General features: G+C 45.8%; 1 protein-coding gene across 5 annotated transcripts in view; it reads left to right on the top strand.

Moving 5' to 3' along the window:
- Positions 1 to 14,595, top strand: part of LOC147428159 (calcium-dependent lipid-binding family protein) — a 176,276-nt gene that overhangs the window by 151,396 nt on the left and 10,285 nt on the right. For 3 of the 5 annotated variants that reach the window (XM_086496602.1, XM_086496599.1, XM_086496603.1), the window contains 8 exons: positions 12,170 to 12,328; positions 12,423 to 12,586; positions 12,667 to 12,850; positions 12,935 to 13,198; positions 13,271 to 13,483; positions 13,555 to 13,609; positions 13,691 to 13,857; positions 14,001 to 14,531. In XM_086496602.1, coding sequence (XP_086352728.1) covers positions 12,170 to 12,328; positions 12,423 to 12,586; positions 12,667 to 12,850; positions 12,935 to 13,198; positions 13,271 to 13,483; positions 13,555 to 13,609; positions 13,691 to 13,857; positions 14,001 to 14,531 — 1,737 coding nt within the window. The remainder of the gene's footprint in view (positions 1 to 12,169; positions 12,329 to 12,422; positions 12,587 to 12,666; positions 12,851 to 12,934; positions 13,199 to 13,270; positions 13,484 to 13,554; positions 13,610 to 13,690; positions 13,858 to 14,000; positions 14,532 to 14,595) is intronic. The other 2 variants (XM_086496601.1, XM_086496600.1) reach the window with 2 other exon arrangements.

Genomic DNA, 14,595 nt, shown 5'->3' with positions numbered 1-14,595 from the left:
AACGCAATTTGGGCGGTTTCTCACTTCACTAAGGGCATATTTTACCTACGAAAAGCATGCAAAAAGCCAACCCCAAAAGCAAAGAGCCTTTATAGCCTTGGTACTCTGTTCAGTCTTCATCCAGTACCGAAGTGGGTCTCGCCCTTTTGCTCCTGCTACAGTGGGACTCATCAATCAGTATAGATGCTCAGGCACACTTGATAAAGATGGTTAGAACTCGCAATAAAAAAAAGCATCTCCAATCTGAGGAAGAGTCCTCGGCCTCTGGGGATAGCTCTGACAGTAAATCAGATTACACTCCTAGTTCAGAGCAGCTTTCAAAGGAATCTTCAGAGGAAGAGTCGCCCCAGTCAGTCACTGCTGACAGGGTCACCACTCTCCAGGTGCCTCGCCCGTCTGGTGCCCTCTCCAAGGTACCTCTAATAATGATATATCATTTACAGGCTCCGAATCCAGCACTCAAGGATGTGTTCTCTCAGCAGCAACTGATACACTTGGGTCTTCAAAATTTGGCTCAAACCGACTTGTCTGCCAATATCTCTACTGCCAAGCTATGTTCCCTCTTGCTAACTTTTCCAAAGCTGAATGATACTGCACTTACAACGGAGGATATAGGACAGGCTATGGGAATATTCACTATGCTGACACCTCTGCCCGCAACAAAAACCTTCTCGAATCTCTCACCAAAAGAAACTGCGAATGCTTGTCAGGAACTTTTGCTGGACTCACATCCAGACTATCACAGGAGTCAGCAATTGTATTCAATGTTATAGTATTATTTTTTACTGCAAGCACCTGAAAGAACAGGGGTTCCACCTTCTCCAGGTTCTCCAGCAATATGCGATGCTCTTTTTTGTCTCTATCACTGCCTGCCATACCCATTTCACAATTTGGTGTTTAAAGCGCTACAGGACAAGGCAAAGCGTTTTCAGACTCAGCGTAAAGGCAAAGCGGAAAGGTTCAATTGCTATGCAGCGCCTATTATGTATTGGGTAGTACAGATTATGCAGCAAAAGACAGATGCAAAAGCAGTTCTCACCCTTCAAGATGATCCAAAAGAGCAAGAACGTTCCAAAATGGCCAAAGGGAAAGGCATCTTGCGCAAGAGGGCAAAGGTGCAAAAAGATTCATCTGAGCAGCTGGCAACACTACCTTTCTCAGAATCACAGGTCAAAATCTCGGACATCCATACTACAACACCAGCAGTGCGAATGTCTACTTCTGTGGCCGCCACCACTCTCACACCACCTCTTGTGAGTAGTGTTGCAGTCACTAAAACACAACCTCCAGTTGTGTCGCCAGCACCACGTACTACTCTTACTGCTGGGGCACCGAAGGATACTGCAGGGGCATCTAGCTGTCACCAGCGTGTGACTACTATCTATCCTTTTTGTTGATTTCTTTCTTATTATCTATTTACTTTCACTTTTTGGAAACACCCCTCGGGAAATCTAACTGCCCTGTATTGCATAGCTAGTGTGGAACTGTCCAGAGGGAGTCCAGGCCTGAGGGCAAGAGAGCACTAAGGTTGGACAAGGACTATGGTTAGCCAAGTGGGGTCATTGACTAGCCAAAGTGGAATCCTTTGCTACAGAGGCTACATTTCAGTTTTGGATGTGGCCGCAGTGTACAAAGAGGGTCGGATGACCTAGAAAGATACAATGGCAGCATCTCCTAAAATTTAGGGAACTGCTATTTTGGGACCTGAAAATGTGTTGGCGTCATTACCTCCGGAATGACAAAGGGAACATTTTCTTACTCTGCCGTGAAGTCAACTGGGCAACCGGTTGGGATATTTTTAGGCGGCAACCCCGAAACGGGAAAATGCTTGTAAATGTGCTAAGTGGCACATTCTGGTGCAGTTTCCAATGCAAGAAGGAGTTGGCGCTGAATTTGAAGGGAAGAAGGGCTCATTTGCTGATTTTGTCACAGGTTAAGAGCTATGGAGTGCTTGCTTTCCCTCTTATGCACAGTGCGGTGCCAGGAGTGATGCCCTGCACGCTACGCACTGCCCTCTCTCTCCCCTTTGGCAGTATGTTATGCCCCTCTAGTGGGCTCTTCATTTGACCAATGTACAGTTGTGTGGGTTCATGCGCGATTGCCGAGGCAAGAGCCTCTTGCACAGGTACTGGATTAGCTAGCGGCTAATCCCCCCGCAGGTACAGGTGAATTCGGAGAGGTTTCACGCCAGAAATCTCGTCCGATTCAAAGGGCAAGTAGCCCTACAGGTGCGGGAGCTCGAGGACTTGCTAGGGATGCGACCGGCACGCGAAACGGAGCCCGAAACAGTGAATTACAGCCTGCTGTGTATTTTTGCAGGTTTAGGGTTTTGGCCCTAAACGGACCCTAATACCCCCAGGAGGTTCGGGGACGCACTGGGACCGCTGTACAGACGATCTGGCGCATTTTCAGGGCTGAAAACAGAGAATTCAGCGTGCTGCAGATTCTCGCCAGGTTTTGCAAAGTGCCCGTATGCGCCGGGAAAGTCAGTCAATGCGTGGGAATACTGACCGTGAAGGGTTCTAGTACAGTTATGTTGCCGAAATCGGGCTGGAACAGTGGAAATTCAGCCGAGTTTGTGCGGGGCAGCTTGTAGGAACCACAGCGTTTATTCCCTCTTTTGAACAATAAAGAAATACCGAAAGGGGCGCCTAAGTTAGGGGCCAATCTGGTGTCTGTCTACTCATACAGGTGCAATCTAGCAGCCTGTATCCCTCTCCCCTTTGTTGTGTCTTGAAAATACAAGTAAAATAGACGACTAATAATGGGTGAAAGCTAAATCAAGGTTTAAAGTAAAGTCTACCGCCCTTTTTGGATTGAACAGGCCGGTTTCATGGTTCCATCGACGGGATTAAATCACTTTTTTCCATAGAAGTGAGCCTTGGTCAGTTTTGGACTTGAGGACACAGGGGATCATAGACCAGACACAGGGAATTGTAATTATGGCTGACAGACCAGATGATGTGACTGAAGAGGTTTCCTCTTCACAGGGTCAACAGACACATGAAGTGGGTGAGTCCTCAAGACCACCACAGACTGATGATGATATATTCAGGACCCAGTTGGTTACTGCTGTGGCTATGTTCACACAAGTAATGCAGAATCCGAGGTTTTTCGCCTTTCTGCAACCTCCTGTTCCGTCTCAGCAAGTTGGGTCACTGGATCATATTCAAAAGCCTGTTAAGACTCGAACACAGGTGATTCATACCGCACAGTCAATGGAAACACCTGTACACTTGACGGAGAACATGCAGTCTCCACAACGTATGCCTAAGGTGCAAGAACAGGTGGCTGAGATGCCAGTTTTTCAAGCTGTACCAATTCAGCCCGCCACCTTTCAGCAGCCTATAGCTGGTTCTAATGGGCAGGGAAGCAACCTACAGGCTATGCAACAGGTCTTCCCACCACCTTCAGTACACCCTGGCTATTTTGGAGGTGGATCGGTATTTCAGAGCATGGCTGGTCATGCACCTGGAAATCAGTTTTATACGCCAGGAACAGTGTTTGCGGGTGCTCAAACGATGATGCCTAACCCCATGTACAGTGTCATGGGTATGCAACCAGGGTTTCAAAGCACTCAGGGACAATTTGGGATGCCACAAGCAAATTTTGGTATGGCTGGAATTACAAATCAGCAGCCAAATATGGCATTTCCAGGTCAAGTTAATAGCGGCCAAGGAACACAGATGAATCCTAATAGTGTTCCCATGTTTCAGTCACTTCCATATGACAATTTAACGCCGCTGGAGAGGCCAACTCCATACAAAGAAGGTGGCAAAGGTGTGTCATTCACGACCTTTACAGGGTTTGATGACAGGAAGAAGGCTCTTTCATTCCTCCAGCAGTTTGACAAGGCCTATGCAGGGGGAAACTTTACAGAGGCTTCAAAGGTCCGCAAGGCAGCCACTTTCTTGACAGGGAATGCGGGACAATGGTGGACAACATTATTGCTTCAAGGGCAAGCTCCGTCCACATGGATTTACTTCAAGCAGATTTTTGCAGCAGCATGGTTATCTGATGATTTCGAAGCAGATGTCATGACAGAATGGCACCAGCTTAATGCTGCCACTTGCAGAAATCTGGATGATTACAATCGGAAGTTTTGGAAAGCTCTACTTCCAGTAACTTCCTATAGGTTTGTGCCATTGACAGAACAGATTGAAAAATACTGTTGTGGCCTACCCAAAGGATTGAGAAAATACTGCACGAAGACAAAAGTCACTACTTTGACGCAGCTCATCGAGGTAGCAAACACTGGCAATGGTTTGCTCAAGGGAGAAGATTGTGAATTTAACACTGGCGTCAAGGCAGGATCAGGCAAGAAAAATTCAGCCAAGAAGCACGTTCCCAACTACGGCTGAGGAATCAGAAAAAGGACCAGCAAAGAAATGGAAAAGACGTTTTCCTCGCAAGTCAGAAGAGCAAAAGAAGGTCTTGAGGACAGAGAACAAATGCTTTATATGTGAGCAGCCTGGCCACATTGCTTACAACTGTCCTACAAAGAAAAGGCCAGCTGATTCTGAAGACAAGGAGGACAGGAAGGGAAAGAAGCCCATGGCTGGTCTAGTGCCAGATATGGTGGGCGACAAGCCAAATTCAGATGCAAGTGAGCTTTGCAGAGCATGGGGAAAGGTTAGGGATCAAACAGTGCTTATCTTCTTTGATCCAGGTGCCAAAGCCAACTTCATTTCCCCAGAATTGGCTTCAAAGTTGGGAATCAGACCTGAAGAGATGGGGTATACAGCAGAGGCAGGTTTGGCATGTCCTGGCCATACAGAGGCTGTGACACCCATCATTGGAAAGTTGCGTCTACATATCCAGTCCTATGTAGATGCTGAAGAATTTTACATCATGCCACTGGACGGATGTGATGTGTTGTTAGGTATTCCTTGGTTGTTTCGTGTACAGGGAATCATGGATGCCTACAACAAAAAGATCACTGTACAGAGCAGGGGAAAGACTCATATTCTGGATGTAAAGCTTAAAGGGGAGTCTATTCCTACTGTATCAGCTTCTGCTATTACTTCTGTAATGAAAAAGCATCTTTCTGCGTACTTGGTTTTTGCACGTGAAGTGTCAGATTGTGATGAATCAAATTTATCTGTGCTAGATAAAGAAAGGTCAATGTTTTTACAACAGTATAGTGACTGTTTTTCCGATTCATTACCGTCTCAATTACCGCCAGAGAGACCCGAGGACCATGCGATAGATTTGGTGCCAGGCTGTAGCCCACCAAATAAGCCTCCGTACAGGGTTAGTGCGGCTCAGCAGAAAGAGATAATGGGCCAAGTACAGGAGCTGTTAGAAAAAGGGCTGATTCAGCCCAGTTCATCTCCATTTTGTTCTCCAGTGTTGTTGGTGCAGAAAAAGGATGGCTCATGGCGTATGTGCATCGACTACCGTGCACTGAACAAGAATACCATCAAGAATAGGTTCCCTATACCTAGAATTGATGATATTATGGACAAATTAGAAGGAGCAGCTATGTTTAGATCTAAAGAGTGGGTACCATCAGATCCGCATTAGATCAGAGGATGTGCACAAGACTGCTTTTAGAACAACGTTTGGCCTTTACGAATTTTTAGTGATGCCCTTTGGTCTCACAAATGCTCCTGCTACGTTTAATAGGATGATGGACAGAATTTTCCGTCCACACCAGCAGTTTGTTGGTACATTCTTTGATGACATGATAGTCTACTCAAAGAATGAAGAGGAGCATAGGCATCACTTGGCCATTGTGTTCGAAGAGCTACGCAGTCATAGGTTGCTCATCAATGCAAAGAAAAGTGAGTTTTTTCTGGAAGAGATTCACTTTCTGGGACACATTGTCTCAAAGGACGGTGTCAGAATGGATCCTGCAAAAGTCGAAGCGATCAAGTCATGGCCAAATTTGAAGACGGTGCATGATGTCCGAAGCTTTTTGGGACTATGCTCCTATTACAGAAGGTTTATCCGAAATTTTGCTGAGGTTGCTTCACCTTTACATGCTCTTCAAAAGAGTCACCTTTAGATGGACACAGAAAGAGATTTCAGCTTTTAATCTCTTAAAGGAAAAGATGACTTCGGATCCAGTCATTGTGTTGCCAGATCTTAGGAAGTCATTTGTGGTCCAGTGTGATGCCTGCGGTAGTAGCATTGGTGCTGTGCTAATGCAAGATGGCAGGGTAGTAGCCTATGAGAGCAGAATTTTGCAAGGGCCAGAGATGACCATGCAGGTCTATGAGAAAGAGTTACTGGCTGTGATTCATGCGCTCTTAAGTTGGAAACACTACCTGCTAGGTGCAGATTTCGTTGTCCAAACGGATCATCAGACCTTGCGATACTTCTTGACACAGACAAAGTTATCTGAGAAGCATATGCGATGGGCAAATATCTTGTCCATGTTCCATTTTCAGATTGTGCATGTGGAAGGCAAGAAGAACGTTGTGGCTGATGCCTTGTCAAGGAAGCCACAAATTTCAGCTGTGTCGATTCCTTATCATCATGAACTTGATGATATGAGAGAACAGTATGCAAATGATGAAGATTTTGCAAGGGTCTTCGAGCAACTAATGGATGGACAACGTCATGAACACTATCTTCTTAAAGACGGGTTCATGATGATGCATGGCAGATTGTGTGTCACAAAGCCATTGCGACGCAAAGTTATGGAAGAGAGTCATGTCCCACCGTATGCAGGGCATCGTGGTATCGATGCTACAGTTAAAGCGGTAGAGACATTCTTCTATTGGCCTACATTGAGAAGGGATGTGGATGCCTTTGTGCGAGAATGCCTAATATGCCAAAAGGTCAAGTTTGACAGGCAAAAGGCACCAGGGTTATTGCAACCACTACCTATTCCAGATAAACCATGGGAAAGTATTGCTATGGATTTTATCTTTGATCTTCCAAGAACGCAGACAGGAAATGATGGTATTTGGACCATTATTTGCAGATTCAGCAAACAGGCTCATTTTATTCCTGTCAGGAAGAAGATAAAGCCAGATCAGATGGCACGCTTGTTTATGAGCAATATTTTCAAGTATCATGGCATGCCACAGTCGATTATTAGCGACCGTGATCCACGCATGACTAGTTTGTTCTGGAAAGGCTTGTTTGAGAATATGGGTACCACGCTCAAATTCTCTTCGTCATTTCATCCTCAAACAGATGGGCAGTCAGAAGAGGCAAATTCTACTGTCCTAGATCTGCTGAAGTGCTATGTGTCAGAGCATAAAGGAAAGTGGGAGCAGTATTTGCCATTGGTGGAGTATGCATACAATAATACAGTGCATTCATCAACTGGCAAGGCACCCTTTGAGATAGTTGAAGGTGGCAAGAAAGTTCCTCCCATACTGCATACAAAGGACAAGATATTTGAAGCAGATAAGTATGTTCAAGACATGGATGAAATGTACAAGAAGGTCAAAGTGGCCTTAGAAAGGACTCAGGCAAAGCAAAAGAAAGCAGCTGATCGTCACCGTCGTGAAGTGGTATATTCACTTGGTGATTGGGTGCTTCTACGGTTTGAAAAGGCAAGGTTAAAGAAGATGAAGGGCAAGAAAAGACTCTTTCCAAAGCTCAGCATGCGTTACTATGGGCCTTTTCAAGTATGCGACATAATCAGTGATGTTGCATATAGGCTGAAATTGCCTGACAGTTGGAAGATTCACAATGCGTTTCATGTGAGTCTTCTCAGACCCTATGTGGGTGATGTGCCAGAAGATATGCCAGCTGAAGATCAGCCGGAAGTCGAGGAACTTGACGAGATCTTGGTCCCTGAACAGATTTTGGCACACAAAGAAAGGAAAGTGAAAGGCAAGGTTGCTAGGCGTTACTTGGTAAAGTTCAGAAACTATCCACCAATGGATGCTAAGTGGATGGAAGAAGGTGAACTTGCAGAGTCACCAACTGTGTTATCACTTTACCTAGAAGCCTTCGCTTTGCAACCTACCTTGACCCCTTGAGTTTCAAAGCTACATGGATTGTCAGTGTGACAATGGCTTTTGAAACAAATGATGTACATGGTATTTAAAGTGAGCTCAAATCAAATACCTGTTACATGAATGTTAGAGCTGTACAGATTGTCAGTTTGGCAATTGCTCTTATGGAATGTCCAAAAGTTTGGTTAGTGCTATAGAAGTGAGTATTTCTTGTCAGTCTGTCAAGGATACAGTGATTGCTTCTATTAAAGAGTACATGTGTAACTGCATTCTTAAACTGTCGGTTTGGGTATGCTCGAAAGTGTTACGGGATCCAACGTGTACTATAAGACAGTGGCAAAATGTGCAGCTACCATTTTGTCATTGGAAAGTTAGTGACTCAAAACAATGGCAGAGTGCGAAGCTACCACTATGTCATTGGGACAGGGTTCACACGCAGGCAATACATGAGTCGACGAGGTGTTGAATACACCAGGGTTGACAATGAGCATGTATGTGTCGTATATGTGTCGACAGGTGTTGAATACATCAGTGTTGACAGTAAGCATGGACGACATAGATGCAAACGAGGACGTTTGAGATTTCAAGAGGGGGGTATGTCACCAGCGTGTGACTACTATCTATCCTTTTTGTTGATTTCTTTCTTATTATCTATTTACTTTCACTTTTTGGAAACACCCCTCGGGAAATCTAACTGCCCTGTATTGCATAGCTAGTGTGGAACTGTCCAGAGGGAGTCCAGGCCTGAGGGCAAGAGAGCACTAAGGTTGGACAAGGACTATGGTTAGCCAAGTGGGGTCATTGACTAGCCAAAGTGGAATCCTTTGCTACAGAGGCTACATTTCAGTTTTGGATGTGGCCGCAGTGTACAAAGAGGGTCGGATGACCTAGAAAGATACAATGGCAGCATCTCCTAAAATTTAGGGAACTGCTATTTTGGGACCTGAAAATGTGTTGGCGTCATTACCTCCGGAATGACAAAGGGAACATTTTCTTACTCTGCCGTGAAGTCAACTGGGCAACCGGTTGGGATATTTTTAGGCGGCAACCCCGAAACGGGAAAATGCTTGTAAATGTGCCAAGTGGCACATTCTGGTGCAGTTTCCAATGCAAGAAGGAGTTGGCGCTGAATTTGAAGGGAAGAAGGGCTCATTTGCTGATTTTGTCACAGGTTAAGAGCTATGGAGTGCTTGCTTTCCCTCTTATGCACAGTGCGGTGCCAGGAGTGATGCCCTGCACGCTACGCACTGCCCTCTCTCTCCCCTTTGGCAGTATGTTATGCCCCTCTAGTGGGCTCTTCATTTGACCAATGTACAGTTGTGTGGGTTCATGCGCGATTGCCGAGGCAAGAGCCTCTTGCACAGGTACTGGATTAGCTAGCGGCTAATCCCCCCGCAGGTACAGGTGAATTCGGAGAGGTTTCACGCCAGAAATCTCGTCCGATTCAAAGGGCAAGTAGCCCTACAGGTGCGGGAGCTCGAGGACTTGCTAGGGATGCGACCGGCACGCGAAACGGAGCCCGAAACAGTGAATTACAGCCTGCTGTGTATTGTTGCAGGTTTAGGGTTTTGGCCCTAAACGGACCCTAATACCCCCAGGAGGTTCGGGGACGCACGGGGACCGCTGTACAGACGATCTGGCGCATTTTCAGGGCTGAAAACAGAGAATTCAGCGTGCTGCAGATTCTCGCCAGGTTTTGCAAAGTGCCCGTATGCGCCGGGAAAGTCAGTCAATGCGTGGGAATACTGACCGTGAAGGGTTCTAGTACAGTTATGTTGCCGAAATCGGGCTGGAACAGTGGAAATTCAGCCGAGTTTGTGCGGGGCAGCTTGTAGGAACCACAGCGTTTATTCCCTCTTTTGAACAATAAAGAAATACCGAAAGGGGCGCCTAAGTTAGGGGCCAATCTGGTGTCTGTCTACTCATACAGGTGCAATCTAGCAGCCTGTATCCCTCTCCCCTTTGTTGTGTCTTGAAAATACAAGTAAAATAGACGACTAATAATGGGTGAAAGCTAAATCAAGGTTTAAAGTAAAGTCTACCGCCCTTTTTGGATTGAACAGGCCGGTTTCACTAGCTCTGGGGCGCCTACATCTGACAAGCATGACATGTATGATACTTTTGCGCCTCAGGCCGACAGACTTTTAGAGGCAGATAGAAGAGCCATTTCGACGATTATCAATGCAGCCCTCTCATTGCAAGGTACCAACGGTATGCATCGCGCTTGCTATGACGGTATGACAAGGGAAGTGCAAACACATCTTCAACGAGCGATGGATAGGGACAATTTCATTGCTACAGCTCAAGATCGCATAAGAATCTTAACTCAACAGGTAGTGGACCTCAAACATATTGTCCACACTCACCAAAAACAGTTAAAAGAGGCCAATGATATGACCACAGCAGTTCAGGAGCTCTCTCCGGTGGTATATACACTATGTCCTTCTTGCGCAAAATACCAAGCTGTAGCCATTTCACAGGCAGTTCCAGCTACAGCTACAACTACAACCCCGGTTTCTCAGCAAGTTCCTGCTATGGCAACACAGGTACCGACACAGACGGACGTTGCCAAAGCACATTCAGGGGATTCTCAAACAGCAGAGAAAGCAAATCCTACCAAAATGGAGTCTAAACCAACAGGATCGGTCTCATCACACTTTCAGGGTCCCGCTATGGCTCCCCCTCCCAGTCTACATCCTTTCCTCAACACTTCTACGGCTTTCCGGGATTCCAACAACATGTTCCACCCTCGCAGCCTGCGCAGTCTTTTCCTGGGTTTCCACCAGCTCCACCTACTCACAGTCAGCCGTCTCACATGACGCAGCCTGCTGCTCATGGGGTGGCTACTCCATACCGGATGTACCCTCCTCACGGCCACTACCCCTCACCATACACTTGGCCTCCATCTCCTTACCCACCTTACTATCAGCCTCCTCCATCATCCGACCACCAACAGTAGATCGTCGATATTTCAGTTCTTCAGTTCCGCTCTCCGAGACGGGCAGCGGTCTTGTGGCGGGCAACCTGTAGCCTGCTACAGTGTCACTTTCACTTTCATATGATAGTAGTTTCAGTTGGTCTTTGGTCAATTGGTCTTTAGTCTGGTTGGTTCACACTTGGGCAGAGACACGTGGCAGGGTGGTCTAGTGGACATCGTGGCCAGGTCACCACCGCCACCCAGTGGGGATAGACTTAGATGATGTTCTTTATGAGCCGTTGGTGGCTCTTGATGATTGTGCATATGAGTAGTCGTTTTGGGCCAGTGGCATTATCTTTGTACGTAGTAGTCGTCTAGAGTGGGTCTTACATAGAGCACGTCTGCACCATCCCGGCACATCTGAGCCTCGACACCCCATTGTACCTGAGAGTCCTGGGCTGGAGCTGAGTGTGCTGCCAAGCCAAAGTCTGTATCAGTCTTTGAAATAGTCGAGTCATATGTTCTGGTCTGCTGTTGTGTCTTTGAGAGCTCTGTTGACGTCTATTGTTTCCTTTTTGTTCATCTGTTTGAGGGAGATTCAGTCTGTTTGAGTGAGATTGTCACGCACGTTGCACTGAGGACCGCCCACTGTAGAGAGCACGACACGTTATCCACGCTACAATAGGCCTTCGCAAGATGGCCCATCTGTCGACAAATGAAGCACTGGTTCGGGAGGCCCGAATACTCCACGCTCTGTCTAAACCAACCCCCACTCACCCGAGACAGGAGGATGACCTTCGGGAGAATGTGAGTATCCCTAACCAGAACACGAATTGAGGGAATGCCAGCCGCCTTGGCAGCTACCGAGGCTGCCGTGTGAAGTGTCTCCAGGAGCAGGCTGGGAGCGGGCAGCAGGGCAGTGGGCAGGCGCGGGCTGGGCAGTGGGGTGGGGGGGGGGGGGCAACGATGGCAAGAGGGGGGGGCGCGCGGCAGCAGCAGCGAGCACGTCAATTTCGGAATCAGGCAAGTCCAAATTTGTTATAGCATGCAGTTGAAGATACTAAGACCTAAAACAGTCAGTTGCTCGTAACCCTGTGCGTAGTTAAGATGGCGGTATAATCTATGCGTCTAGGACTGGTCAACCATTTTGGTTTTGGGATTTTTCTTAAACAACTAATTCCTTAGGTGTATAGCAAGCATCCAGGACTAGTGCATAATCAACCAATTTGGTTTCAAATTTGCAGGGGGGAGCCTGAACCAAACACGTTCTTTTGGTAATCTGTTTTTGTTTTAAACCTGATATTGTTTTTTTTTTATGGATCAAATGCAGGCAAACACTTTTCTAGCACGGCCTGACTTGAAAAAGCCTTCTGATAGGCTGGCTTATGGTCTGTTGGCGACAGTTCAAAGCAGACCGGAGGACAATGTTTGTGCAGATATTAAACTGGCAAGGTTTTCAGTCACTGTTCTTGATGATTTTCGAGGCTTGGTGGGTCAGCTATGCATTTTTCTCTTAAGATAATTTTTGTGTGTTGCTTCTTGCATTCCCTGTTTGTGATTACGTTGACAACTTCATATTGCAGATGACACCTTTGGCTAATGTTTCAATCACAAGCATCAATCTTGCAGCCAATGGTAGGTCAGAAACCCTGAGTGGTGTTTGTGTTGCTTCTATGGCTGCCTCAACATTTAATGCTCAGCTGGAATCATGGGAACCTCTAATTGAGCCCTTTGAAGGCATTTTTAAGTGAGTATCTGATTTTAAATTTTGGCAAATACAAGTTGGATCTTGAGTGATGCATAATGCTTGCATTTGCCTTTTCATAGATATGAATCACATGATTCACAGTCTGGTGAGACTTTAAAAGCTGGGAAACGCATCCGTATAACTTCAACATCTATAGTGAATGTGAATGTTACTTCTGCAAATGTGGATGTTTTAGTGGATTCTTTGACATCGTGGAAGAGACAATGTGAAATAGAACAGAAAATTTCCAGTAAGATGGAGCAGGTATAAGCCTCTATCTACCAGAACTTATGATAGTCTATAAGGCTCTGCTAGTTTGACTGGGCTGAAAGTTCTAGATGTTTACAGGAAACTGATGGAGAAAGTGAAACGACACCAGCAGTCAGCTCTGCACTAGAAGAGGATAATACAGAGAAGGTGGTTTTAGAGAACAAACTAGGATGTTGCGTCTTTCTTCGCACATTGAACCATGAATTTAAGGACTGTAAGGTACTTGATGCTGGAAGCAAAGTGGAAATAAGGGTGCCACCTATAAATTATGGAGATAAGTTCTCGTCAGAGAAACTCAAGCTTTCATATCAGCACATTGCTGTACTCATCTCTCAGGCAACGGTATGTTTCTTTAGGCATTAGATATTTTATGTTGAGAGACAGAGTTTTTTGAAATTAAAAACTGATTCACAGGGTTTGCTGGTGAATGAGGATGGCAATGGTCAGGAGTATTTCTATAGCCTGCATATTGCACCCATCAACAAGCAACCTATACAAGGGCAAAAAATCCCAAGTCAAAGTGCAAGGTCACGATGTGTTCGGCCTACGTCTGTGAGCCAAACTGGCAGTGGCATGGCAGCAACAGTGGCCTGGAATGAAGTTTTTGTTTTTGATTTACCACAGAAGGTGAGAAAAAGTTTTTCTATTTGCACTTTCATCTAATGTTTGTAAGCTAACTTTGTTGTTAAAAATGATAGGGAACTGCAAATTTAGACGTCCGAGTAAGCAACCAAGCAGCAAATTCTGGAAGAGGTAATGTGAGTCCTTTGTCCTATGTTGCACAAATTCTCAAATAGGGGTGCTTGATGATTGTATCATTTTTTTCTTTGGTAGGAGAATTAATCGGCACCGTATCAGTTCCAATTAGGGTGGAGAGTGACAAGGAAACAGAGGCAGCATCATCGCACTGGAAGCTTGTTCAGCAATCTCTTCTTGGAGCACAAACTAGCTGGCCACTGGCACAAGGGAAAACATTTTCTTTGCAGCTTCCAACCATGCAGGTGTATTTCTACGAAAAGAAACTAATACCGGAACTTCTAGCCAATGAGCTTGTCTTTACAATTGCGGCAGTTACTGGTTACTGTAAGATGTTTGCTAATAGTTATATATACACTGCGGCTTAACTTGTGCTTGTTTTGATTAGACACATCAGACAAGGGATGAAACTTTGATCAGTGAATGCGGATCACTAGTAGTCAGTATCTACTACTTCTCTGAGAAACTCAGCCGACATGCAGAGACTGCTGTAGAAGGAATGAATCATCCTGAAGAGAGTGCCTTGTTGTTAGGATTGAGTTCGAGTGGACCTTGGTCAAGTATTCGATCGCTTCTAGCCCTTGGGCCAGTCCCTATTCATGTTCCTAGTGGTTATATGGCACTAGAAGTGGCCATGCAGGATGGGAAAAAAATGGCCACATTGCGTAGTCTTGTGACTCTTTCTAATGACACAGACAGTGCCCTTGAAGTTTGTGCATGTCCCATCTCTCTTTTGAATAGCCCAGATGATGCTTTGCTCAGGCGTAGTAATGAACCTGTGGTGGAGGTAGAAGAAATTTTCGAAAATCAAAGGTATCAGCCTCTGGCAGGCTGGGGCAGCAAATGGCCTGGACATTTTCTCCCTACTGATCCTGGTCGATGGAGTTCTCGTGACAACAAACGAACCTCAAAGGCACGGGTATGCCCCTTTAATTTTTTTTCATGCAACTCAAATCTTTAGGAGTTCTCTTGGTGAAACTTTT

The sequence above is a fragment of the Adiantum capillus-veneris genome, chromosome 23, assembly GCF_014529385.1.
Source record: "Adiantum capillus-veneris isolate H3 chromosome 23, ASM1452938v2, whole genome shotgun sequence".
In the NCBI taxonomy this organism is placed as follows: Eukaryota; Viridiplantae; Streptophyta; class Polypodiopsida; order Polypodiales; family Pteridaceae; genus Adiantum; species Adiantum capillus-veneris.
The sequence above is the reverse complement of the archived record's forward strand: the minus strand, read 5'-3'. Positions and strand labels throughout refer to the sequence as shown.